This window comes from Danio rerio, chromosome 20 (assembly GCF_052040795.2).
Source record: "Danio rerio strain M-AB ecotype USA chromosome 20, GRCz13ab, whole genome shotgun sequence".
In the NCBI taxonomy this organism is placed as follows: domain Eukaryota; kingdom Metazoa; phylum Chordata; class Actinopteri; order Cypriniformes; family Danionidae; genus Danio; species Danio rerio.
The window spans coordinates 32436948-32450000 of record NC_141040.1 but is presented as its reverse complement, the minus strand read 5'-3'; the positions used below and the strand labels follow the sequence as shown (position 1 = coordinate 32450000).

The 13053-nt window shown below is 35.8% G+C and overlaps 2 protein-coding genes across 5 annotated transcripts in view; both read right to left on the bottom strand.

The window, feature by feature from the left end:
* LOC147839360 (uncharacterized) overlaps positions 1-13053 on the bottom strand; it is a 963858-nt gene that overhangs the window by 860073 nt on the left and 90732 nt on the right. The window lies entirely within an intron of this gene.
* The window catches only part of dpf3 (double PHD fingers 3), a 74113-nt gene that overhangs the window by 11324 nt on the left and 49736 nt on the right, over positions 1-13053 (bottom strand). For 2 of the 4 annotated variants that reach the window (XM_087297412.1, XM_087297413.1), the window contains 3 exons: positions 10138-10275; positions 8274-8402; positions 1527-3275 (listed from right to left, as the gene is read on the bottom strand). In XM_087297412.1, coding sequence (XP_087153538.1) covers positions 3112-3275; positions 8274-8402; positions 10138-10275 — 431 coding nt within the window. In that variant the 3' untranslated portion in view covers positions 1527-3111. Of the gene's footprint in view, positions 1-1526; positions 3276-8273; positions 8403-10137; positions 10276-13053 lie in introns of those variants that run through there. The other 2 variants (XM_087297411.1, NM_001111169.1) reach the window with 1 other exon arrangement.

Genomic DNA, 13053 nt, shown 5'->3' with positions numbered 1-13053 from the left:
ATAGCCCCTTTCACACAGTGATACCGCTTAATATCTGGTATTTTTCCGGAACGACTCTAACGATAAATAAAAAATTAAAATAAAAACGCTGTTCACACAGGCAAAGACATTTTGGAATTTTTCCAGAAAAGACCATCACACATCCATTCCTAAATACTGGTAAATTCTGACGTCATAAATCAGAAATGACCTCTAAACCGCTGGGCTTGAATTTGTAAACATAGAAGGGGTCGGGCTTTTGTTGATGGTTTCACTTTTATTTAAAGCTTAAGCATTCATGCAGCTGCTTTGTCCTTGAGACATCCAAAGGCAGAAGCAAGAATCACAGCTAAATGTTTACACATTTGACTACTTTACAAACTCTGTGGATGGATAAGTATTGTGAACAACTTTGATGAAAACATATGGAGGAACACTTTCACATATCACATAATGTGTGTGTGCGCTCACCGGAGCAGTCCTTCACATGCACACGAGTCAAGCAACTGAAGCAGAGCTTAAAGGTAAACAAACAGCGGTTTATCATTAGCATTTTATCGATAATTTTTACACAGTTGGCATGAAGAAGGAACATAGAAATGTTATCTGACTAGCAGCTAAATGTGTCTGGAAAAATATTCAAAAGATTTTATTTTCATAAACAGCACGGATGTGAATGTGTCTGAATGTCTCATGTCAGCACGTTCTAAATGTGACGCGCTCTATCTGGCAATTTTCCATCTGCATTCACACAGAGCTGCATTCCGGGAAATTACCAGTAATGTTACAGCTACTCTTTCTGGACGAATTTACCTGTATTGTCAAAAAAAGGCCTGTGCACACATAATCCCTTTTTAATTACCTGGAAAGGTCTGTATGTGTGAAAGGGGCTATTGTCACCTGTGGGCGGGGCTTTCCCTCTCTGATGACATTACAAAAGGAAGAAGGTCAATCAAGGTGTTTCTCTAGAATGTTTTTATCTAGCGTGATTATAAAAAAATAAAATTAGTTCATTTTTACTATTAGAGGCTGGCAACATTTACACACTGTTTCTGCACAACTGTGTTTAAACCACATGTAAAAGTGATTTTTGCATAATAGGTCCCCTTTAGGTGTACTATTTGCAATAATGTTCTCTTAGTTGCATAGAAACGATAAGTAATAATGGTTCCAATAATCACTTGGAAAATGGAAAGTCATTTCATAAATATTGTCCAGGAAAACATAACAGCAGTTGGCATATATTTAAGAAAGAAATATGGCACACATTTCCAGCATAATTAAAAATAATATTCAAATATTAGTTTACTAGGTTTTAAAAGGTAAACAATACACTGTTGTTTTGTTGTGCAACATGTTCATGGGAACTCAAGGGGGAACTGATCTCATATATTCACTTCAATGATCCAATTGTAAATTGCTTATAAAAGATCTGCATACTTTACTTTGTTTGATATAATAACATGTACATTTTACATGATAATCAAGTATTTAAAGGTACTATTTGTTCTAATATTTCTGTGAAACAAACTGAACTCAAAGAATAATTCATAAAATGTAAAATGTTTAATGTTTTTCAGTAACAAAATCCAGTGAAAGACTTGCAGGCTGACATTTGGAGTAACAGGACTCAGCAGCGACCACAGCATGGATGGCAGGTTGGATGAAGCGTGTCTGTCTGTTTGTGTGGTTTGTGCCACAGGTCTGCATGACACAAAAGCAGTTACAAGCATCATCTCTTCCGATGTTGCCCTTTGGCTTCGTGTCGAAAGAATGGAACGTCAAATGTTAAACATCAAAACATTTTCTTCAACTTCAGACATTGAAACACTGGGAGAAAGAGCATCGGAGATGTTACAGAACAACTGGTTTAGCCTTCAACCATTTGTGGGCCTATATACATTATACAACATCTTAATAAATTATATTATTGTTTTCCAAGAAAGAAAAATAGAGACATGGAGCCCTGAAATAGAGACAGGATTGAAAGCATTAATGCGGAACATGTTTCAATTCAAAAGTGACACATGAGATCACCATAACAATAAATAGAAGAGCCTTTTAAAGAGCAAATATAGCTGATTTTGTTCGTAGAAAATGGATGCAATGAAATATCCCCATATTACCTGGGTGATGATGTCCCTGTGACTAATGCGTATTGTGCCTTTTATTGCATGTATTCTGTTTTCTAGTTCACATTTACTGCATTTTATTTCTTTTTGAACATAGGAAGCTTATGTGCTTGCAGTCCAGTGTATTATTTGCGATTACACGTACACAGTCCATCCTCAGAGCTGGATCTCTTAACGGAGGTGAGTGGTCCAGATTTTATTTGCGAAAACAAAGCCTTCGTTAGAATCATTGCACGTATGCTACAATTGTACCCTTGCTTGTACCTGTGGGTTTAAGGAGAGTTTCCTGAATAGTAAAGGGAAATTACTCCACAATATGAGTCCGTGTTCTTACACAACACTAGGGAGAGGCCAAGTATCATGTATCCTCCAGCAAACTGATTTTAATTTTCTTTGTTGTTGCTGTAGCTGTCCTGAGAAAGGAGGAGAGATGGACATTTAAATGCCAACTGGCTCTTACCTCTCGGCAAACTGGATCCAGCCAGGGCTTGGCCTCTGCTTTCTTGTGATCCCTTTCTTGGCAAATATTGTATTTATCCAGAGGTAGGAACAACAACACAAAAAAAACCTTCTTCGCTATCCGACCTACAGACACAAGTTGAGAATTGTCTCCTCCTTGAGGTTTGAAATTCTTTCATTTCTAACTATAAATTTTCCACATAGTAGGCATTTGTATCTTACATGGTGATGCGTAATCCACACATTGGTAACGTCCCTGCAATTTTCCATTACGGAAAACAAACAGTCCAGAAGTAAATGGCTCCTCTGTCCCATAACTAGCACCTCTCGGTATACAGAAGATTGAAGCAAATAAAAACAACATTCCTTAAGTTATAAAAGGCTGCAACTTGTCCTTTGAAAGCAATTCCTGAAGTGTCTGGAGTTGTGATTCCATTATGCATGCTGCTGCAAAACAACAGGGAACAAAAAATAGGAAAAAAAAAAAAAACAGGCAGCAGACACATGCCAAGAGTTTGTGTGATGCAGGTTTTTCCTTTGCCTATCTGTACTCAGGTGAGCCTGTGCTGTCGTCGGACAGAAGCCCGTTCAGGTCGTCCTCTTCAAAGCCGTGAAAGGTGGATGCCTCGCTTTCTGACGTGTCTCCGAACATGTCCAGAACTCCCGCCGTCCTCCTCTTCGCCCTGGTCCCACCGACCCGATCAGCTGACATGCATGACGGACATATCAGCATCACAGTGGAAACACACACAAGTAACACTGCAGTCAGCTAGGACTCCTCTGAGCTTGGACAACTTGCAGTACTTGCCGTTACTCAAACATTTATGTATGTTCCTGCATATGAGCTTAGTATCAGTTCTAGATTAAAGTTGCAGCCCCTTAATCCCATGTAAATCCCAATTTTTGTGATAATTCACCCCAAAATGAAAGTTCATCTCTGAAAGCTGTTTTAAAACTGTATGACTTTTTTATTAAACAAAAGAAGGCTTTTTACACAATAAATAGTTAAACCTGGGTCATCCTAAATTCCATTTAAAGTCTGTGAATCTGACGTTGCTGAATTCAGTATGTATCTTCCAACCTAATGTACTATGTACTTCCAACTGAAATTAAATATTGAGTAGCGGGCAGGGATTTCTTTTTGAGCAAACTAGCAGTAAGAGGAGTGTAGTTAAAGATATTGTGGCAGAAACCGTCAAACTGATGTCAACAGGAAATCAAAGCACTGTCACTTCAAATCGTCAGACCTTGATTGAAGATTACTTATTTAGTGGGCTTAATTTAGCGATTATAATTTTCGAAGGTTTTACATCGCTTTGTAAATGTTTATTATTACCATTCGTTGAGTCTCCCCAGCTGCTTCGCGTGACGTCACCCTTAACAAGCGGATAACAATGTGCACTAGCAAAATAAACATAGTAAACTTTGATTTCACATGGGTTTTAAATGGAATCATGTGTTGTAATACCAAACCTGCAGTTAACAATTGATACTGTTTTTTGATGCTTTTACACTGTAAATCTTAAGTTGCCTTTCCACTGCACACGACATTTGGACACGACTGTCGGAATACATCCCCCTTCTGGCAGTTGCACAGAATTTTCAGTTCTGACATGCACCATGGGAGAGAAGCTGTTCTCACAGTGTCTAAAATAATGGAGTGCAAAAGCAAGAGCCATTATTCTCTGTGCTTTAACCATGGTTGAATGAATGAATGAATGAAAGAATACTAGGAACTCATAGACCGCTAGAAATATTGGAGGGAATGTGGAGACAACATAACAAATATATTTTTATTACTTTATTACTTATATTTATAAATAGAAATGTTTATTTTTTTTAAATATAGACTTCTTCTGATTCAAAAAGTATTGAAAAAACTAATATTTCTCATCTCGTGCACACAGACCTGCTTGGACAACACTGGAATACATCACATCTGGTCGGCCGGTCGCATATGGTCTAGTCGCAGGAGTTTAAATATTTCAACGAATCCGCAGCGCAATTCAGATCCGATATTTTTTGCATCCGGAGATAATCGGAACTCCACTCAGCTCACGGACTACTCTCCATTGGAAATTAATGACTTCCGGTCTGTCGCTTGTAGTGTGCAGTGGAAAGCAGACTTTAAGGCTGCGTTTACCTCGAAGCCAACTGAAAATATCTGCATTCTTCTCAAAGCATCTAGTTGTGGATACTTCTGAAACATGGCATTTATTTTTTCATTTGAGATTATATGCCTTAATATGAAATATCTGCTGTACTAGCTACTGATTTTCTCATATTTTGAATTTTTTTTCTGACTTTGTTATGAACCACCCATGCCAGAAATGCCATGTGTAACAGAAGGTAGCAATTAGGAGTTGTGCGGGATAAGTTCACTGCCTGGGCCTTGAGATGCCTCTTATGATCAACAAAAGAGACCTTTATGATAACGTACCTATCATCCATTCTATTTTTAAACTTTTTTGTTAAATGTTGCTTTCTAATTATTTAAAAGTGAAAACATATGCTAGCCTCTGAAAAAACACAGCCAGGATTGTAGCCTTTTTTGCCTTAGCACTGCACTATTAATCGAATGCAAATTTCATTTGTACTTTCGTCAGTAAAGCCAGCTTTGTAATCAGCTGAAAATCTTCAGCCGGTGCTTTGAAGAGGAGCTGTATTTTTGAACGGTCTCTTCACACTAATTACAAGTCCTTTTCCATATTTTTCCCCCCGCAAACACTGAAGTAACAGTAGCTCAGTGTGCAAAATTGCATACTTTGTTAAAGGAGAGTAGTACGTATAAATACGTATTTGAAAATCAGTAGACCAGAAGAACCCAGATAACAACTTCCACTGAATTGCACAAGGGGACCAGTCTGAATTGCACATTTTAGGATTTATGAATGGAAGTAAAGCAACACAACTGATGAAAATAGGTCATGTAAAAATGAAAACATCACGGATGTAGTATAGATGTAGTACGTATATACACATAGTATACAGAACTTTTTTTTTCAACAGCTGCAAAATTCAAATTCAAATGCAGAACCTACTCTGACTGTATGCGATTTCAGACACACAGACTGTGTTCTCGTGATGCTTTTAATTGGCTGTTGGTTGCTAAGCATCTTGAAATAAAACATGTCAGTGTTTGGCACTATAAATGCAGTACTAATTCTACTCATTATTTCATAACTCTGGCAAAAAGGAAGATTCTAAATTAAGTGGTAAATGTTGCTTTACCTGGGGTTACAAATAGTGTTGCAAGCTATAATTCCAGTTTAGAGCAGTGTTAGAAGCCCTAAAGTCATACAGTCTTGAAAAAGATGACACTGAATGTATAATGTTTTTATTTCTGGGTGAATTATCCCTTTAATTCTTTTTATTTATTTTTTTTTTTACTGAAGAATACATTATTTGGTCTCTCCCTGTGCTTGGTATAGCATTTATTTATGAGAAGGCAATGGATCACACAGCCAGGAAAGAAAAACATAAAGAATGAAAGCATATGAGCAAAATAAATATGAGTATATTTTGCACATGTGAACTGAGATAAAGCCTTTAAGCATGTTAAGAATTCAAAAAATAATTGAAGCAAATAAACGTGGGATATTTGACCCTTCCCTGGACCATATGACAGCAAGAGCACTTGGACAAGCACTTAAAATAAACAAAAAGTCCACAGCAAGTAAATGCTTGTTCTCAATACTTTAGCATTTGGCTCACACACCTATTGTAAAGGCTTGTATACTAAGTGGAAGGTTGGAAATAATTATAAAACAAAAAGCAATTGAACTCAAAGTCTGCTACCTTAAGTTTCTTTTTTTTTCAGCCTAAGAAATCTAAATTGGGTGCAAGATGCTGTTGGACTTTTTTGTCTTTGCATCAGCCTTGCGAAATGGTGTGTGTTTGTGTGTGTGTGTGTTTGTATATATATATATATATATATATATATATATATATATATATATATATATATATATATATATATATATATATATATATATATATATATATATATATATATATATATATATATATATATATATATATTGTTTGTCTGTTGCACAACATACCTTAATGAAATACTATATCATCAGTATTATTATTCTAGTATAGTCAACTATAGTTATTACATTTTTAAATGTGAACATGATTTAACATGATCCAAAATATTGAAGTAATTCACGAATAAACACCAAAACTGCAAAAGATAAATAACTGCATGAAAGCAGTGGAAATCTGTGTTGGTTTCAAGGGCACAGATTAAACCTATTTAGGGTTCAAATCAATCGCTAATGGCAACTCTCCATTAAAAAGCCTTTCTAGTAGAATTAATCTGTGTCTGGAAAATCATTTGAACATGACATGGTTATGTCAAGCCAAACTCAAACCACACTCAATGAAATTTCAGAAATCAAATGAACAAACAAGCTCTAGCAAAGAGAAAAATAAATAAATAAAACATGAAAAGATGGGATATGCACAAACAAGCTGATGAAATATTTACGCATGACATGATAAAGCACTAAATAAGATTTAGAATGGTTCTTTAGGTGGAAACATATTTAAAATGTACTCAATATCAGATCAGGAAATTGCAGATATTATACTTTCTATGACATAAAATATTCATAGTTATTTGGCATTTATCTGTTGTCCTATGTATACAAACCCTTTTTCAAAATATCCTTTAAAACAAGAGTGATGTGCGTGTAATGATTATATATATTTATGCTTATTTTACGTAAAAGAATACCATGTATTAAACTTAATGTCAAAAATAAAACAACATTTAAGTGCTTCTGATTTGTAGTCAAGAGTTTACTGACCTAAAATACAGCTACTGTAATCTGACCCATTTTAGAGCACCATGAACTCTACATAGGGGTATGCGATACTGGCAGAAAATAATCTCAATATTTTTGTCATGGTTATTTAAATGTGATACTAAAGCCACCAGTAGATGGCAGCAAGTCCTTATCTTTAAAAGAGAGTCACTGGATCACTCGCGCAAACTATTTATTTAAAATGTATGATTTGTTTAGAAATGAAGCAAGTGACCGTATGAAATTATCATTAAAGCAGTAGTTCTCTCAATTCGTTTAAAACACAACAGTGTTGCTCTGAGATGCACAAATGGTCTGTTCAAATTTTTTTGTTGGCATACACAACCTGCAAAATTGTGTCTAAAATGTAACCCGCTCAATAATAACTTCTTGTTTGAGAAGGAACTGTTGTGCAAAATCAATATCTCATATGCGATCGCACACCTTAATATTTGCAAACATATACTCTTCTAAAATTAACTGATATCTTATGATCTTAAAAAAAGAGAACAAGTTGCTTTTACAATTATATGGTTATTTTATTATCATACATTATTATAATACCATACATTATTAATATTATAATTACCTAACTATACATAGAGGAGTAATATCGCACACCCCTATTGTTATGCTGATTACAGACAGAGACAGAGAGAGAGAAATCTCGGAAAGCTGATTTTGACAGCTTTTGCATGTTTGTAATTTGCTACTAAAACATCTGGCAATGCATTTTAAAATCTTTTATTTTATAAATTCAACTATGCCATACTAATCATCTCCCTCAGAGTGAAATAAGGGCACAATGGAGGTGGAATCTTGATCTAACATGGGCAGATACTGTAACTGTGAGCAACATAGAAGATGGTGAAGTGAAGGGACTCACCAGAGCGGCCGCAGTCTGAACAGGAAACCAGCTCCTCGGCCTGGCCTGTCTTCCTGTTAGAGCCTGAGTCTCCCAGACAGAAGTCACAGTAGTCATTAGGGATGATCGAACCATCAGGCGCTTTCTGTGCTGTAAAAATAGGGCAAATTAAAGGATTAGGGTCATAGAACAACAACAGAGGTGAACAAAAGAACAAATTGTAAATGCTATTACACTTCCCAGGTAGTCTAAGTAAGGAGAGCATCCTTACCACGGACACTTAAGATGGTATTTGATGTATGATTCTATAGTGGTTAAACATGAAATATATTTTGTTTTAGCCATATCTAATGACAATATTTGGTCTCAATCCTCTAAAAAAATATGATAGCACAGTGAAAGTAGTGACGAGAAATAAAGTCGGAGAAAGAGTGGTGGATGAGATTGGGAAAGATCTATGATTTGGGAATGCACCACATCAAGGTTATTATAGTTCACAAAAACGAAAAAAAAACTAAAACTAAAATTTAAAATAATTTTCGTAAACTGAAATAAAAAATAAAGGTTTTTTTTTTTTTTTTAAACTGGAACTACCTGAATCTGTATTGTGTACATACAAAACTAACTGAAAGAACGTATTTAAAACTATAGCAAAAACATTTTTTGTTTTCGTCTTTGTAAATGTATTTAACACAGCATTAAACAGCATTAAATACAGAGACCTAAAATTATAACTTCAACACATTTGTACTCAATAATGGGATTTATTTCTGTATTAGTGATTGCAATCGTGAACGAATCGTTCATTTTAACTGGATCTTCAAAGTGAACCAGTTGAACTAGTTCACCAAATCAAACTGAATCATTTGAAACGATTTGCGTCTCCAATAAACACCCTTATCCAAAAATGACTAACTTTTTAACATGCCTTATACCCCCCTCTGACTGGAAATAAACCAATATATACTGAGTTATTAAGTTATTAGAACAGTACAATGAGATCAGATTTGAGAAGCAGTGAATCGATAATACTGTGCATGCTTGATTGAGCAGATGGTGAACCGAACCTAAACAATACATGGCAGCCTGCTGTGACTGAACTAAACTTGAACAACTGAAGTGGGTAAACCGAGGGCTTAAATGAGAGGATCTGGCGAAACGTAAATTTATGTCACAATGTCAAAATAGAATTTAAATGAGTGAATCATGCTTCAGTTGGGTTGCAAAACTTCATTGTTAGAAACTTTTCAGATCATGATGATGTTTTAACTGACTGCAATTATGATTGCTGACTACATATTTTTGATATGTTAAGTCCTGACATAGGAGCTTTGTCAAAAAAGATCCTGTTTGCGTTAAAGATCTGAAATTCCCATCACTACTGTGTATCTAACCTCAGAAGCAGCCTTAACACATATTTTATTTAAGGCAGCTATCTTGTGGGCTATTAAATTTGAATTTGTGGACGAGTAGATGTTAGTGGTAGATGATAGTGTTCATGTGTCCTAATACATGCTTCAAAAAATGTATCTTAGGTTGAGTTTCGATTATACAATATTAATTCTGATGATTTTGAATCTTGCACCTAACAAATATCTTTCTTGAAAAAAAAACTAAAACTAATACTGAAACTACTAAAAACTACACGACACTAAAACTATGCCATTTCGAAATAAAAACTAATAAAAACTAGTAATTAAAACTAACTGAATTTGTAAACAAAAAGTCAAAACGAAATAAAAACTAAAACCAACGAAAAAACCCAAAACTATTATAACCTTGCAGCACATGTCGCACACCACTAGGCTTAGTAGGCATAATTTGCATTTTCAGATTTCACAATATAAAACAATTTTCTTACAGTTTAAACAACAAAATGACTTACGTTTATGATTCTCATGATGGACAGGAGGAGATTGAGGGATTTCGGTTTCCCGTTCTTCCTCACCTTCCTCTTCAGCAAGGTGAGTATGGGCGTAATGGTAGCTTAGTCCAGGACGGTTTTTGTAACGCTTGCCACAAACTAAGACAAAGAAAATTGGTTACAGAGAGATTCATTTTACAGGCAAAAAAATACTCCAGTAATGCTAAGTTATGCTAATACTCAAGCTGGGATGCTAATACACATCTAAGAAATTCACAAAGCAGCTAGCTGTGGAGTCAAAGCGCTATCACAAAATCTACACTGCATGTTCTCAGCTAGAGAGAGAGAGAGAGACATGCGGGGTGTAAGAAGAGCGTTGAAGGCACAGTATTAGCACTGCAACCCCACAGTCTTTCTCTATGAACACCTACATGTGCTGCTATAGCTGTCCTAGCAGGTGCTCTGCACTCACTGCACCTGTAATTTGCAGGAATTTAGGAAGCATAATTGGTGGTGTGATCTTCTTAGAGAAAAGCTATAGATATTACTTAATACGTAGTGACATGCACTAATATTGGCCCCCATGTTACACATAAGCAAAGATGACTGTGTATAAAATGTATTAATCATTTAACTTTTGATCATTTGCTGAAAATACTACCAAAATTGAGAACAAATAAATGCAAACGTGGCACCATTTTATATAAAACTTTTTTTTGTTAAATATATAGAATTCTGGGCCAATAACTATTTGTATTCGCAACAGGTTGCACATTTGGTAATGGTAATGAAAAAGCGGCTTTAATTGTGGAAATTGTGGAAATTTATATCAGCAAAATATTTATTTTTACGTTTATTTGCTTTGATGTTGTCAATTTTTTAGTACACCTGGAGTTGGTTGCACCAGCAGTGTGTAAGTTAAAACGTAGCCTAGTTGTGAATTAAAGGGACTAAGCTACAACTTACACATTACTAAATATTTTTGTGTTGCACCACCAAACTTAGTTTAAACGTAACGATACGTTCCAACTAAATATTTATGACAGCCTCCCTCCATGTATAATGGTAGAAAAGAGATGACAGCGAGATTAGTTTACATTGTGGAGCTCTCGATCATAATAAAGAATGATCTCCCTCCACTCAAAGCCTTATTTTCCTCCCAAATCTCAGAGGAGTTCTTTCTCCCAAAGGAGTTATTTGTGTTAACTGTATATATCAATTAAAACGAGAATTTCAAGTTTAACGTTTTGATAACTTCATGTGTATTCGTGAGCATTCACAGCTTGTGATGCAGGTGTGTGGGTCATCTGTTATAGTGACTGTCTGTAATGTAATGTACTATAAAATGTAATTTATTATTTAATTTTCATAGGAAAGTTATATATTGATGCGTTAGTTGCAGAATTTTAAAGCAGTTTAAAGATTTAAATGCTTCTTAATGGATTTTACGTCATTCAACGCGACTACGCATGACTTTACGGAGAGCTTATGACCAACTAACTACGGTTCACTTTAAGAACATGTGGTGCAACCGAAGTGAGCACAAATTTAGTTACAAACTAGCTAGTAGTTAAGCCCCTAGTGTGTACTTTACGTTCCAGTTTAAAAAAAAAGAACTTGCGAACAGCTGGTGCAACCCTACCCTTTGAAGGGTTCTTGAAAAAGAATCAATCATGGCGTCCATATTGCAGTCTCATTCCAAACCAAAGTGCTCAAAACTGGCCAGTTTGCAGGGCCCTTCGAAATGAAGGATTTCAAAGAGTACAAGTAATTGACACTACTGGCTCCCATGAACATTTGCACAAGGAAGTTGATTGATATTGTGGTCTATTAAGTAGGGATCACCTCTATCCAATCGGGTCTTCCATGAAAGATTTATGATTTGTGAGGTGAAAATCGGCGAGGCAGTGGCGCAGTAGGTAGTTCTGTCGCCTTACAGCAAGAAGGTCACTGGGTCGCTGGTTCGAACTTCAGCTCAGTTGGTGTTTCTGTGTGGAGTTTGCATGTTCTCCCTGCCTTCGCGTGGGTTTCCTCTGGGTGCTCCGGTTTCCCCCACAGTCCAAAGACATGTGGTACAGGTGAATTGGGTAGGCTAAATTGTCCGTAGTGTGATGTGAATGTGTGTGTGGATGTTTCCCAGTGATGGGTTGCGGCTGGAAGGGCATCCGCTGCGTAAAAACTTGCTGGATAAGTTGGTGGTTCTTTTCGCTGTGGCGACCCCGGATTAATAAAGGGACTAAGCCGACAAAAAAAAAAAATGAATGAATGAGGTGAAAATCATCCTGTGAGAAATCTAGAGCGAGTTACACAATGACGATTAGTAGCTCAAAATTCTTTGTTGTTCCATAGATCTGCGTCTCTTAAATGTGACAGTTTTGACTCGTGTTTGATAGAGTAATGTGTTTCTTAACATGATAAAATGAGTCATGTTAAAGTAACTTAGAGGAGAAGTATCTATTTTACATTTATGCAAATGCAAGTATTTATTTGTTAATTTAATATGTTATAAATAATTAAATTAAGAGACAATCATTTAACAATATGTTAAGGAGGTTAGTTGGGTCTTGGGGACAGATAGTCTATACAATTACAATCCAACATTACCTTCATTGCCACAAATTGTTTGGAAGGGTTTCAAGAAAAGACTATTATTTTTATTCACAGCCTTCTTCGCTCATATTTACCAAGGGTGCCAATATCACCGTTAGGCACCGCATATTGAACAACAGCTTTATTAAATGTGGTCAGAATCTGTCACTGATACTGTATGTCTTGGGTGTTTTTACAGTATATCTAGCTTTTAATGTGGTTAAGTGCTATCTTACTGTGGTCTGATTACTGACAACACATTAATGTCAGTGGCATATTAGATTACAGACATGAGCTATATCACATAACTGTATCACAGTGTTGATGTGTTTCATGGATACTGAATAC